Source organism: Peromyscus maniculatus, chromosome 2 (genome assembly GCF_049852395.1).
Source record: "Peromyscus maniculatus bairdii isolate BWxNUB_F1_BW_parent chromosome 2, HU_Pman_BW_mat_3.1, whole genome shotgun sequence".
In the NCBI taxonomy this organism is placed as follows: Eukaryota; Metazoa; Chordata; class Mammalia; order Rodentia; family Cricetidae; genus Peromyscus; species Peromyscus maniculatus.
Genome location: NC_134853.1, coordinates 2807655 through 2823012, shown reverse-complemented (window position 1 = coordinate 2823012; position 15358 = coordinate 2807655). Strand labels below are relative to the sequence as shown.

Here is a 15358-nt window from a genome sequence, read left to right as displayed (position 1 = left end):
AGCCAACAGTATTAAATCAAAAGTCCTGAATCTGGTTTCTACTCTGGACAAGAGGAAGAGAATGGCCATTAGGTATCTGCTGTGTGCATTTATTTACTTTCCATACTTAATGGCACAGACACTTGGTAACATGGGTACTGTTATACCTAACTTAGAGCAGGAAAGAGAGGTGAAATATCAGGTGTTTACCTCAAGCCATGCAAACATAAACAGCACTTGGCACAAGTCCCACCCAGAAACTGGTTCTTTTCACAACTGGGCTGTCCTCACGTCTGAGAAGTGGTTATCAGATGGAGGGAGCTAAGCTTCCCATAAAGCAGCCATTCATATAACAGCACACTTCAGCAGGCATTTCAGTGTTTGCCAAGTAGATAATTCCCTAGTCATCTTCTCAAACACAAAGGCATACACACACACACACACACACACACACACACACACACACACACCCCAGGTTCACAGTAGATGGACTGAAGAAGACTCATAGCTCGCACTGTCCTTCCTTCATCTACCTGTTGGCTAATCACAAGCAGTCAGCACAGGAGCCACACACCTGCACTGAGACTCTGTTGCTCCTGTAGGGTCACAATCTTGGCAATCTGAGCTCGAAGGGCAGCGAGCTCATTCTCAAGAGCGGAGATCTTCTGCAAGGCCTCCTCACTGGCCAGTGTTGTCTTTGGAGGATGCTCATCCTGAGACAAGTTTGGTAAGGAAACGTGCCTGCTTGGGGGCTTCTCAAAGCAAGGAAGGTCATCCTCGGGGGAAGACTTGGATCTGACCTCTGCCCTGCAAGGAAAACATAAAGGTGGCCATCACAGGGCTGTTAAGGAGACCTGAGTAGATACCCACACAATGCTATCACACAAGGTAGCGTTCTCCAGCTACAGGCCAGCACCTCCCCACTCCTCTGCCTACAGTGCTAATCCACCACTGTCAAGAGGCACCACAGGAGCCCAGACAAGCTGCTGATGGTCTGTGTTCTGTTTCAGCTTCAACTAAGACAATTTCCATCTTCTAAATGGTAATCTAATCATAACCGACAGATCAACCAGAAATTTATGAGCCCCCCCCCCTCAGGGTCCTGGCTTCTGCCCCTAGTGCCAGCATTCCTCATGTTTGACAAGACACATCAAACAAGAAATATGAGGACAGTATAAGCTAACCACATCCCAGAAACGGAAAGGAAAGGGGAATCAGTGTCATATCCCCTTATACCCATGCTGTGAAAGTCTGAACATTGCAAACACTGTTCCCTGGCTCTGATCTGCCAGTCACTGGAAACACTACAAAACCAGAAGAACTTCATGAGTACAGGAAGCAATTCCTGGTACAAAGATTGCTAATTCAAAGTAGTCTGGACTACACAGTAAGTTGGAAGCCAACCTGTGCTACAAAAAGCAGAAAGAGTTGCATTGTGCCCAGCTTAAAGACTGCACTTTCCAGTTTCTCTTGCAGTTTGGGGACCATGTAGCTGACCAGGCTAATAGAGCTCCAGACAGAACTAGTCAACAACAGCTGCAGGCAGCCAAGCGTCAGCCTTCCTCTGCGCTGAGACCAGTGCAGTGCACAGCGGTATTAGTGAGAGCAGGTAATGTGGCAGCACACACTGTAGACTGGCAAGGCTGGCTCCACGACACCAGCCATGCTTAGAGATTTCTGAGACAGAAAATAAACCATCTGGCAAGAAAAGTGGGCTGCCACATTATCCAGACCTCTTTCCTCATAGCTTCTCTATCACATGCAATCAGACTAATTCTTGTTTGTTTTTTGTTTTTGAGGAAGGGGCTCACTCACTTCGAAGCTCTGGCTGATTTAAAACTCTCTAGGCAACCCAGCTTTCAAGGATACCCCAACATCTACCCTCAAGTTCTGAGATTACATGCCTATGCCACCATGCTTACTTTAAATAATCAAATGTTACTAATCACGGGTATTAATCAAGTCCTTTAGGCAACATTCAATTTAACTTTTGCTTAACTTGATATTGGTGTTTTGTTTTTGCTTGAGAACTGTATAAATGACTCTTAGCTTTAAGCATTAGAACTGAATCTTGGTGTTTCATTCAAATCTCTTTATGAGTAAGTTAAAATGTTTGCAAGTTGCCTTTTCACCTACAAGATTTAAACAAAAAAATTTCAAGAATAAATGCCTGTTCTTCCCCAGTCCTTAGCCCACCTAGCATCATAGTAGTAACTTTATTTAATTTGGAATATGTGTGCAATAGCGAAGCGTTTGGGTTCTGAAGCCTTGATTACTGCTTCCTTTTTTACCTTGACACTGAGACGAACAAATGAGGAAATTGGTTTAAAAGATGAGTGAAAAATAAACCTTCACAAAAACTTCCAAAGGCTGCACATGGTGACACATGCCTGTCATCCCAGAACTTGAGAGGATGAAGCCATAGGTCACGAGTACAAAGCTAGCCCGGCCTACACAGAGAAACCCCATCTGAGGGCTGAGGATATAATGCACTTCAGTCAGTGGAGTACTGGTTCAGCATGCACAAGGCGCTGGCTTCCAACACTGCACAGGACTAGGTACAACAGACTATGCCTTCAATCCCTGGATTGTGGTGGCAGAAGCAGGAGAGAGTTCAAAATCAATCATCCTTCATTCCATAAGCTCAAGGCCACATTGGGCTACATGAGATCCTGTCTCAAAAAACAAGAGGGTCTAGAGATCATTTAGTTAATAGAAAGTGCTTGCTGCACAACCTTGTGGACCTAAGTTTGATCCCTAAAACTCATGTGAAAAGTTAGGTGTGGGTGTACATGCTTGTAGCTTCAGCACTGTGGAGGCAGAGAAAGGTGGATCCTTGGGACTCAGTGGCCAGGCAGCCTAGCCTTATCTGCAGGCCCAGGTCCTAGAGAGATTTTGTCTCAAAACACAAGATGGACAGTACTAGAAGAATACCTGAGGCTGACCTCTGGCCTTCACACATTTGTGTTTGTGCATATATGTCAACAGACACGAACAAGCACACAGCACACACATACACAAAGTAAGGATTACATTTCTACATAATGACTATAGATGAATATTATCCTTTCCCTTTTCATTTGACTGAAATCTTTTTTTTTTTTTTTTTGGTTTTTTCGAGACAGGGTTTCTCTTGTGTAGCTTTGCGCCTCTCCTGGAACTCACTTGGTAGACCAGGCTGGCCTCGAACTCACAGAGATCCACCTGCCTCTGCCTCCCGAGTGCTGGGATTAAAGGCGTGCGCCACCACCGCCCGGCTTCATTTGACTGAAATCTTAACAAATATAAAAACAAAAAGAAGTATCTAGCACAGATGTTTAAAAAACAGAAAACAGCTATGATGTTCCTTTAAAATCATTTCACCACACCGGCTCTGCTAGTGAGATTTCTTGTTTTACCTGTTCCACTTGGCTCCCACATATGCTAAGGCAGAAAAGCACAGGCTCTTGGGTAAAGTACGATGCTCTGACATTACCTAACTTTATTACTGTGCTGGTTTGTCTTACGGCAACTTGATACAGCTGGAGTCATCTGAGAGGAAGGACCATCAATTGAGAAAATGCCTCCAGAACCGTGGTTCTCAACCTTCCTAATGCTGCGAACCCTTAATACAGTTCCTCATGTTGTGGTGACCCCCAACCATAAAATTATTTTTGTTGCTACTTCATAACTAATTTTGCTACTGTTATGAATCATAATGTAAATATCTATGTTTTCCCCTATGAAAGGGTTGTCTAACCTACAAAGAGGGTCAAGACCAACAGTTGAGAACCACTGCCCCAGATTGGCTATAAACAGACAAGCCTTTTGGGCATTTTCTTAGTGACTGATGGGGGAGGGCCCAGCCTGCTGTGGGTGGGGTCACCCCTGGGCTGGTGGTCCTGGGTTCTATAAGCAGGCTAAGCAAGCCTTGGGGAATAAGCCAGTAAGCAGCACCCCTCCATGGCCACTGCATCAGCTCCTGCCTCCAGATTCCTACCCTGCTTGAGTTCCTACCCTCACTGCTTTTGATGATGAACTGTTCTATGGAACTGTGAGTGAAATAAAAACCCTTTCCTCCCCAAGTTACTTTTGGTTCATGGTGTTTCATGACAACAACAGTAACCTTAACTAGGACAATTATCAGTCTTCTGTGATGTAAAGAGAAGGCACTCTTGGCTTGACTTTAAGACAGTCTCAGGTGTCTCAGCTGACCTGTAAATAAGATCTCCACCCTTTGAGAAACAGCCCTCCCATCTGTTTACCTCCTGCTGGCCCCTCAACATTCGGCTCTGGCACCCACTTCTCAAGAAGCCAAGCTAACTTCCCTCCTCATGCAGGGACTTTCTCCACTATCAGGAGCCCTGACTTCCCCTGGGACCTCCTCCAGTGCAGTGTCTCTTACCTGACTGTGTCTGCTCTGTGCCCAGTGGAGAGTATGTGCTGAGTAACTTTCGCAGACTGGATGCAGAGTGGACATTCTAACACTCTCTGTTCCCTCCTGTGACTCCCATCACATGACACAATCCTGATACAGTTTTTAAGAAACATTCTCCAAGTACACAAGTGCCCTATGATCTGATGGATCGCTGTGCTCCAGTGAAACTATTGTCACCTAGCGTTGACAGTTCTTTCTGGCCCCTTATACTAGAATGTAACTTCCTGAATGGAAGGAAATTCTGTGGTTCATAAGGACTTAGGACATATGTTCTTGGGAACTTTACAAATACTAGATTCCGAAAAATAAACCACAAAGAAGACTGTTCAAGAAAAGAAGAGCAGGGCCAGATACCCTCACACAGGATCTTAAAGTATTCCAACAGGTCCGTGGAAACAGAGGACACTGCCTCTCTGCCCCAGCAGCCTTCCAAACCAACCTGAGTCTTGTTGAGCACTCTCCTTCTTCTGTGGCTACCCATCCAACATCAGCAAACGATGCCACCACATCCTCTCCTGGGTGGGCAGGACTCCCTTCTGTGGCATGGCTGGTAAGCTGGAAGTTACAAAGAGAAAGTTCCTTATCTGTGAAATTTCACAGAAAATTAAAAACCAAAGAGATACTGTCAGCCGGTGTTAGAACACATGGCTGTCCAGTAGCTCCATGGCAGGCCTCCATGAAAGGGCTGGCCACTTACATCACAGGCCACCCAGCCCTGGCTCACAACCTCTGGATTACAATTTAACATTACCCAAGTTTCACATCATAATTCATTTCCTTCGTTCATCCAAAAGCGTAAGGAAAAGTGTAGATTCTAAGTCTTACAAGTCTGACTTGGAGCTAGGAGTGCAGCTTAGCAACAGGACACTTCCCCGGCACTCAGGGCCCAGCCCTCTAGCGCCCAAAACAAACCAAAGAGGCCACTGTTTCCTGGAGAGACTCAGGGAAGCAAACATGGAGGGCCCAGAGTCAACAAGCCCACCTGTGGTGAACGCTCTGTGCACTAGTGATGGTGATGTTAGCACTGGCTAGCCCACCTGTGTGTGGTGAATACTATTGCACTAGTGATGGTGGTAGTTAATATTCTTATCAGTGACTGCATTTAAGACCACCCAGAACACTTGGGAGGCAGAAGTAGGTAGGTCTCAGCGAGTTCAAGGCCAACCTGGTCTACAAAGTGAGTTCCAGGCCTGCCATGGATACACAGCATAATCGTGTCTTAAAGAAAGGAAAAAACGGAAGACACACCTCTTGGTTCCAGTGAGGAGGGAAGACTTACTCTAGATGTGGTTAAGAAGGGAGCCAATGGGTATCAGCAAGCAAGCTTCTCTGTTTTCTGACTGCAAAGGGCGTCACCTGACACACACACACACACACACACACACACACACACACACACACACACACACACACACACCCCGCAATGCCTTCCCCAACATGATGGACGCCCTCTACCCTAAGTCACTGCTCTGTTTTCCGACTGCAGACGAAGGGCGTCACCTGAGCCCGGCCCCCCATGCCTTCCCCAACATGATGGACGCCCTCTACCCTGAGTCACTCTGTCAGGGACTTGGCCCCAGCGATGAGCAGAGCAGCTGACACAGAGTCAAGATCTGTCTCTACCATCTTGATCTGATACTCTCCCCAACACAAGCTGTTCCCCACTGAAGCCAAATTCAATTAAGAGACAAAAGAAAACTGACCCCAAACTTTTTAAAAGGCCATTTCAGCTACTGCTTGAAAAGAACCATTCACTGAGTGACTAAGCATGACACGGGAAAGGCGATTTCCAGGACAACTGAAGCAAAGTCCAGGTCAAACAGAAGTGGGCACTGGCGAGGGGAACAAGACCAAGTTCTTCAAGCATGATTTAGACATCACTCCCATGGGCATGCACGGATAAATGAGATGTCTGAAAACAAAGGACTTACTGTTCATTTGTAGGGAGGTCCTGTCCTGTTAAAGCTACTGTTAGCAGAAAAGATTGAAGAGTGAAGACAGAGAAATGGAGAGTAGGCACTGTAGTCTTAAAGTTTTAAGAAATCCATTTGAATTTCTTAATTTGAAAAACAGTAAACCAAAACTCGGCATATCTACGAATCTTACCATAATACTCTTGACTAATTTAAAATAGTCTGATAATGTAAAACTATTCTGAGAAATGGACTGCAACAACAAAATGCTTAGTTAGTGTCCATGGTGGGCTGGCTTCCAGGACACCTTCCGTACATACAAAGCATAGTAAACGTGGGTCACTTGCTCTAAAATGGCTTATGCATTTACATATAACATGTCCACACCCACCCATATTCTTCAGCCATTCATCTCCAGATTACTTTGTAATACCTAATATGGTTTAACTACTCTAAGTCTGTTTATGCTCTGTATACATGGTTTTGTGGTTTTTGCAGACATTTCTGATCCTAACCCTGTGTTTATTAACATATTTGCTTGTTTCATGTCTCTCTAGGAGAATATCAGCACCTAGCAAAAAGTACAAACTTCAAGTTCGATAGAGAAAAATTGGCCATTTTCTCTAAGGGGCCATTTTGCTGCCAGACTTATGGATGACCTGTTGTGGAACTGTAACTCATTACTTTTGTAGTTACATAACTTTTCCAATTCCAAAAAACACTCCTCAAATTTCAAGAAAACAGTCTGGAACAGAATTACCAAAGAGAATAGTCAAGATCAACTCACCTAGAGGCTTGTCCCTTGCAGCAGGTGGAATTCAAATTAACCATCCTACCATCAACTCTTACCCTGGTTATATTTGTGGTCACCCATATGTATGTGTTCTTAAGGTTAAAACATTAAAAATGCATACTTCCATTTCAGGGTTTGTCTTATTTCCATTTGTGTTACAGAAACATGGTATCACTATGCAGCTCAGGCTAGCCTGTGACTCCCGATTCTCGTAGCTCAGCCTCTAAAGTGCTGGGATACAGGAGTATGTACACCCACCTCTTCTGTTTTTACTTCACACAACATAACCCATAAAAACACAAACCTTCAAGTTCTTCACAGTGATGAACATATATTGCTTGTTTAACACGAGGAACACTCGTGATTTCTACGTTTATTTATTTATTTGCTCTGTGTGTGTCACTGTGAGTGTACAAATCTACCATGAGGGTCCTGGGGATCAAAATCATCATTCTTGTTGTCTTGCTGACCCCAAAAAACATTTGTAAGTGCAAAAGGTACAGATAAATGGTAGTGTATTTGCCTAGCACACCTAAGGCCCTCAGGTAAACCCTAGCCACCACCACAAAAAAAAAAAAAAAAGCAACAAACAAAGGCCTTCTGTGGGACCAGAGTAGCTAAAGAAGGCATATTAAATAACCACCCAAAGGCCAAATATGTTCAAGGTCACCTGGGAATTAACAACTGTCTTATCACAGGTCTCCCAAGCTTCCCCTAGGCATTTCAAGGAGGATAAATGTTGAGGATCTGGAATAATCACTTCAGAGGAACTAAAATTAGAAAGACCTTTGCTGTTAATCCTCTCTATTTCAGTGTTATTAATAAGAGAAAGCCTCAAAAACAATTCAGTACTTCCAAAGCACATTGCCCATTCACATTCTAAGGCACATATTACCATGAAAATCTGAAAAATATAAAACAGTACCTGAAACTGAACTCTTGGACACTGAATCAGAGATAAGTTGGTACCAATTTTCCTTACGATACTTCGAGATGAACCATATGGTTTTCCAGACCAAAGTACCTAAGGAAATAGGGAAAACCAAACGTTTACAAAATTTTTCTAACTGTTAATACAATATAATGGCCTGCTGAGTGCATGCTAACACATTAATCACAGTATCAGAATGTTCTAAATGTTCTAGGAAATAAGCTAGTATTTCTCAATTCAAAACTGAAAGAATAGATAGCTAGGCAGACACTTGGTATTAAAGTGATAAAACTTCACATAAGATATTATATAGAAATACAGAATAGTATCTAGCAATTTTTTGGTTTTTTGTGTGTTTGTGCACGTATGTGTGCTCAGATGTGTGTATACTGGCTGACACGTGGAGGTCTGGGAACAGCTCTGCTGAGTCTCTTCTCTCTTGAGACTTTCCATGAGTTCTAGGGATCAGACTCAGGTTGTCACTCCTTGGCAGCAAGTGGAACTATCTCACCAGCCCCAATAATATCCTCTAGCAAACTTAAAATCATACTGTATTGGGAGTACAAACTATTTTCTTATGATTCTGTAGGGGAAATGCTACTCTAACTATTCTACCATATTTTCAATTTTAGAATTTTAAAAACATAAAACTTTGGAAACGTGAGCCACTTCTGCTATGGTGATTTTTCAAATTAAATCCAAAATCAGTATGAAGCTTGAGAAGTGATTTTGCGTCATGAATAGCATTGCTACACAAAAGTGACAGACCAAACCTTAGTGGGGATAAATCCAGTTGCACTGGCACCTTCTTGAAGGACCTTGTCTTTAATTCTTATAAAAATGCTGTGAGTTAGGAGTTGCCAATAGTGAGGGCTATCCCTCTGGGAAGAGAATATACAGTGTCCTAGACTATACTTAAAAACTCCATAAGCAAAACCCATGCACATAAATGTTAAGCCACTGCAAATGACACCTGTAACATTACCTCTCCTTACTCAGAAAATCTAGCCATGTTGATTGAGTGCTACAACTAAAAGCCTAAACAGAGAGGTACAGGATGCAGCACAGTAATTTTCAAAGAAAAAGACCATACTTTACTCAAACGTTCACATTCAATTATCTCTTAATACTAAATAAACACTAACCAGATAAAAGAATGGACACAGTTCCCTTTTTAAGGTCAGCCAAAATTCTAATTTAAAGAATGAAATTACGCCAATATATTAGTGTAATTATGGAAAATTTATGACCAGCAATTGGTATCCATTTATGTGGTGCCTGTAACACTAAACCAAACTAGACCTCACACCATTCTCTAAACACATGCAGCATATGAAACAGTTGCAGAAATAGCTTTAAATTCTCAAATTTAGCAATCAAATCCAATTTAGTATACTAATATGTATGAGTCAAAGTGAGGTTTGTGGGGTACCTATGGTACCCCCCTCAATGTTTTAAATTGTGTTCTATCATATATGCTCCTGGTTTCACTTTTACCTAGGAGAACTCCAGAAAATTGGTTCTAACAGCCAACAAAAACCAGAATTCTTTCTTTACCAATGTAAATAAAAAGTGATAGCACAATTTGGAAATTTGGGTCGGCAGATAATTAAAATACAAACTAAGTTACTCAAAGATTTAAGAGGCAAAGCTACCCAAGCTTACAGCAAAGTATCAATGGCTCCATGGATTAGAGAGGGCCATTAGCAGTCTTCATTACATGAGGACTAGGAAGCGCTTCTGACAGAGGAGACAGTTCTCACAGTTCTTCAGAGGTAAAGAATCACCAGCCAAGAAACAATAGAGTCATTATGAAATAGTCACTAAGCTAACTTTTTACCTTGTACATTTTAATAGGTCTTGATCTCTTAAAACAAAACCCATAGGGCAATAGTGACCACACCACTCACTCATTTCTTTTCCAATCTTCCATTTAGTCACAAGCCAAAACTCTATGATGTAGGAAAAATGGAATGCTATTTGTGCATCATAATGTAACGATTACCTAGTCGGAAGTGAACCTCCACCTCTCTAGGAAACAAGTTCCTGCCCAGGGAAGACAAAAGTTCACAAAGAAAAACTCAAGGGCCTGCCCAGGTCAGGAGCCGGAGCATCTGCCAGCTTCCAGCGACCCTCACTAGCATCTTCCCATCTGTTAAATACCAGGGGCAAAGAATGCCAGGTGCTTTCAGGAAGAGAGGTGGCCAGTGAGCCAGCTTTTCATTACAAGGAATAAGTAAACTGTTTAGGGTTTGCCTACAAAGTCAGAACAGATTGCTTTGTGTTGTTATTTTTTTAAGCACACACAAGAGATTAACATAATATGTTGCTCTTCTGATCCTTGTGAACTACCCAGTACTTCGTATGAAAACAGAATGAAGCAAAGGTTAATGTAACAATGACTGGAATATTTAGAAAGAAGAGTCACAGTCTCCATTAGATGGTAAGAAATGAGAGGAAAGAACAGCTAATTTCCAGAAGTCTGACACCAGGTCCTTATACCTGGTTTTTGGTTTTGTTTTTTAGTTGGTTTTTTTTTTTTTTTTTGGTTTTTTTTTTTTTTCTTTTTTTTCTTTTTCTTTTTCTTTCAATACAGCCCTCGCAGTGGGGAAGAAATTGTAAGTGGCTGGGAAGAAACAGTGAGCAGATGGCACTGAAAAGTCACCATCTGTGCACTGGGAGGCTGCATGACCCAAGTGCATCTCCTACCCTAACTTGGGGCTGAACTGTGCTTGTCAGAATCCTGGTTTGGGAAGGGCAGACTCTCTAGAGACAAACTGTCATCATTTTTTTTTTTCAGATGTAAGAGAAAGCAGGGAGAAAACTGTCATTCCTAGAACATTTGATCTAATTAATAAGACAATCCACTTCTAAGAAGAAACTATATATTGCTTTATCTATGACAACTGCTAAAAGATAATCGACTACGCCTGTGTATCTGTGCACGCCTGTGTCTTGCAGTGACAGTCCATAACGTTTAGCAACAGTGTTTCACAGTGATGAGAGCAAGGAGACAAAGGGAAAGCACTTTGTTCTTTTTCAATTGTGAAATGCTGCTGTAGAAGTGTTGATGTTCCAAGCCAGAATCTGAAGCCGTCATCTGTCCCTGCTCAACACAGGAATCCATTAGGAACTAATATACATTATTAATTGAAAGAAAATATTTAGTCAAACAATAAGCTTCTTTCTAGTATTTTCTTCAAACTATACGATATAGTTTGAGTCTCTTATCCCTGAAATTATTTGTAAATTAACATGTACGTGTAACAATTTGGGGGGGAAATCCACACCATTAATCACAATGTTTAAAGAGATCCAATAAATATATATTCCTAATTCCAAAGGAGCCAAGGAAAATAAAAAAGGGTGCTGGCATGCGACTGCCCAGATACAAATGCATGTACACATACACCACACACATATGAATGACAGCAGAATCCCTAACTAGAGAGTAGCCTTACCCTTTACTCATTTATACTCTTCCTCCACAGAACAAAATGAAACAAAGAGATAATGTGTATTAATAGATTGCTAATACAAATTACATATTGCCTTTAACTTTTCAAACAGAAATTGCTGGGACCAGTTCCGGTCATACTGGAATGCAGGCCTGGTGTAATCCCATCACTCTGGAGACTGAGACAGAGGGATCTTGAGTTCATGTCCAGCATGGCCTACACAGTTAAGACCATCTCAAAAAAGTCTAAATAGAAACACAAATTTTGAAATTCCTACTTAAGGATAAACATATAGGACTGAGAAAAAAATTCCAACATTACGAATATGTTCTAAGCACAAACAAATGTTGGAGTATGACTAGTGAGAGGGCTCATCAGGTAAAGAAGCCTGACCTGAGTTCAATACCCAGAAGCCTCACTGTGAAAGAAGGAGAAAACTCACTCCTCTAATTTAAATTCTAAACGCTTCTTTACATTTATTTGTGTGTGTGTGTGTGTGTGTGTGTGTGTTCATATATTCAAGCATGGTGGAGACCCGCAGGAGTCACTGCAAGGAGCCTTGCAGGCTTTCACCCACTCGGTGGGTTCCAAGGAAGATAGAACTCCTGCTGAGCATCTTGCTGGCTGGAGTTTGCCTTTTCTTTCCTTGCCTTTCTCCAATTGGGGTTGCCCTCTAATTTAAATACACATGCTGTGGTACATGTACACACACACACACACACACACACACACACACACACACACACACACACACGTTCAAAAAGAATGTTGAGGGCTGGAGAGATGGCTCAGTAGTTAACAGGATTAACTCTTCTTCCAAGAGACCTGAGTTTAATTCCCAGCACTCACACGGAGGCTCACAAACAGTGGTCTCTTAACTCCAGTTCCGGGGGATCTGATACCCTCTTCTGATATCTACAGTAAAACACAGAGCTAAATCAGGCCTGGTGACATGACCTGTAATCCCAATTAACCAAGAGGTGGCTTTGTGAGACAATCTAACATTGCTTTTCAGGGATGAGGAGTTGCTGGTGCAAAGACTCAACAGTTAAAGGGGCTTGCCCAAGACTGGCAACTGGAGTTTGATCCCCGAAACCCACAACTTTGACCTCCAGCATGTGCCATAGTATTCACCCACATCCACACATCATACAAGGATCTGGGGGATGGAGTTCAGGGGTAGAGCACATGCCTAGCATGTACCAGGCCCTAGGTCCAATGTCCAATACAGCAAGTAAATAAACACACACACACACACACACACACACACAAATGCTCATCTCCAGAGAGACACAGACTCCAGCCAGCAAAATGGCTCAGCAGGTAAAGACACTTGGTGTCAAGCCTGATGGCCCGAGTTCCATTCTTGAAACTCACATAATGGAAGAACCAACTCCTGAAGTCTCTCCAATGCTTGTACACATGCACAATGAATGAAAAAAAAAAAAGTTTTAAATGTTTAAAAAGTAAGGATGTAGATAAAACAGGTGAAGGATGAGGACAGTTTGGGCTTCCAGGACACTTTCAAGCATTAAATCAAATTCATTTTCATGCCAAGTCCTTGAGAAAATACATAATGCATGCTAACCACCTGATCCCAGTTTCATTCTGTCCTTTCTTTATTCCCTTGACATCCCATCCAGACAGACTGCCATCTAATCCATCTTTAACTATACGGGCAAGTATTTTTATTCGGAGACAAAAATCTCTGAGGCCAGCCTGGCCTACACATCACCTTCCAGGAGAGCTAAAAAAAATCTATGGCACAGAATTATAAATTAGGCTAAATTTTCTCTCTCGCTATTGTTACATTTTAGGAAAACATGCTTTATCATTTACTTATAATATTTAATATTAATTAAAAAACAAAGTTACAAATTGCAAGCCAAACAATCAGTGATTCTCTATAGATTTAATCCTTTTCTTCATTAGTGAATGCATTGTTTTTAAGGTCAAGTAACTACAATAATATAATAAGTTTTGAGCATAACCTAGGAAGTTACTGCCTCACTGTGCCAGGAACAGACCCACTTCTATGATTTAAATAGCCATCAAATCACAGAATGCAAACAATAATTGTAAATGTTGTTAATGTTCATATCATTTTCCTCGGGAAAGCCTCAGAACATCGAAATGTCTGGATTTTTAGGCTGGATGGTGAGCACTCACCGACTGCATGCTGACCCCAACTTGCTGAATCACCATCCTCATCAGGCACTTAATCCAGCCCAGCATTTAGGTGTCCACGTCTTCCCAACCTGCAGTTCAAATGCTTCAGGCATCCAGAGCAGCACATGGTCCATAGAGCACGCTGAAATTTTCAATGCAAATGCTGAGTACTAACATGAGGTCATTCTTATTTAGAACTTCTATTATTTTTATGTCTTATAAAGTCAGCTTAAAATACAACACATCAAAACTTGGTGTGCAAATTAAGAGAAAAAAAATTACACATTCTCAGCTTGCTTACATGTTAGGCACACACCTTTAATCCCAACACTCAGGAGGCAGAGGCAGGCAAACTCTGTGAGTCTGAGACCAGTCTGGTCTACACGGTTTCAGAGTAGTCAGAGCTACCTAGAGATTCTGTCTCAAAACAAAACAACAATAAACAAACAAGTAATAATAATAATAAAATAGGCTGAGATGGCAGAGCATATGTAATGGTAAAATCATGCTGCATGTCCAACTCTAACCAGAACATGTGTGTCTTCATTACTTTATACGTTGTCCATGACTAGACCTTTGGTCAGACATTGTAGATCACCTTGATCTATACAGGTTATATGACTAAATCTTCTCTGAGTCAACAGGAACTTAAAAAGCAAAGACTCAAAACTGTCAAAACAGACATGGCTGGAAATTTTTTTTAATAAAGCAGCTGGATGTGGCGAACCTCACATGTAATCTCAGGACTTTAGAGATAGAAGCAGGAAGATCGGGTATTCAAAGCCACCCTAAATTACAAGTCATCATGTAATTAAAACACAAAACAAGCTGGGCAGTAGTGGTACATGCCTTTAATCCTAGCACTTGGGAGGCAGAAGCAGAGGCATCTCTAAGTTCGAGGCCAGCATGGTCTACACAGTGAGTTCCAGGGCAGCCAAAGCTACTCCTTAGAGAAACCCTGTCTCGAAAAACAAAAACAAACAAACAAACAAAAGCATCAAAAATCAAAAAAACAAAGCACATACTAAACATTTCATGGGTGTGGTAGCACTCAGGAGGCTGGGGCTGAAGGATGGACATCAATATACATGGCCTATACAGTAATACCCTGTCCACAAATAAAATAACAGCACCCTATCACTTTTTTTGAGGGAATAACTTAATATAGATGTGTACAGATCCAAATGTGGTGGTATACTCCCGTAATTCTAGCACTCCTGAGGCACAAGAAGAAATGAGAGCTTCCAGCCAGTGTAGGCCAGACAGCAAGACCCTGTCTCAACACAAATAAACACAAATTTTAATTTCTTGTTTTTGTTTTTTTGGTGTTTTTTGTTGTTGTTGTTGTTTTGTTTTGTTTTGTTTTTGAAGACAGGGTTTCTCTGGGTAGCCCTAGCTGTCCAGAACTCACTCTGTAGACCAGGCTGGTCTTGAACTCGGGGACCCACCTGCTTCTGACTAAAGGTGTGCACACCATGCCCAGCTAACTTATTATCCTTGTAAGCACACCGATCCTTTAAAGTCCTTCAGATTTGTCTCGGCTGGAATCCTACAGTATGCAGCTTCTCAGTCCCTCTTCTTTTACCCAGTATGATACACTTAAGGTTTCTCCACATCTTTTCAGGTTAGAGAGAGAATTTCTTTTGTAGTATTTCCTTGTCTGAAAGTGCCATGGTTTATTATTCAGTCATCTACTAA

At 41.9% G+C, this 15358-nt stretch overlaps 1 protein-coding gene across 3 annotated transcripts in view; it reads right to left on the bottom strand.

The window, feature by feature from the left end:
• Positions 1 to 15358, bottom strand: part of Mtfr1 (mitochondrial fission regulator 1) — a 33045-nt gene that overhangs the window by 3843 nt on the left and 13844 nt on the right. For 2 of the 3 annotated variants that reach the window (XM_006974730.4, XM_076563666.1), the window contains exons 2-5: positions 13661 to 13802; positions 8028 to 8126; positions 4836 to 4951; positions 554 to 786 (exon numbers count right to left, since the gene is read on the bottom strand). In XM_006974730.4, coding sequence (XP_006974792.1) covers positions 554 to 786; positions 4836 to 4951; positions 8028 to 8126; positions 13661 to 13726 — 514 coding nt within the window. In that variant the 5' untranslated portion in view covers positions 13727 to 13802. Of the gene's footprint in view, positions 1 to 553; positions 787 to 4835; positions 4952 to 8027; positions 8127 to 9873; positions 9983 to 13660; positions 13803 to 15358 lie in introns of those variants that run through there. The other variant, XM_042270666.2, reaches the window with a different exon arrangement.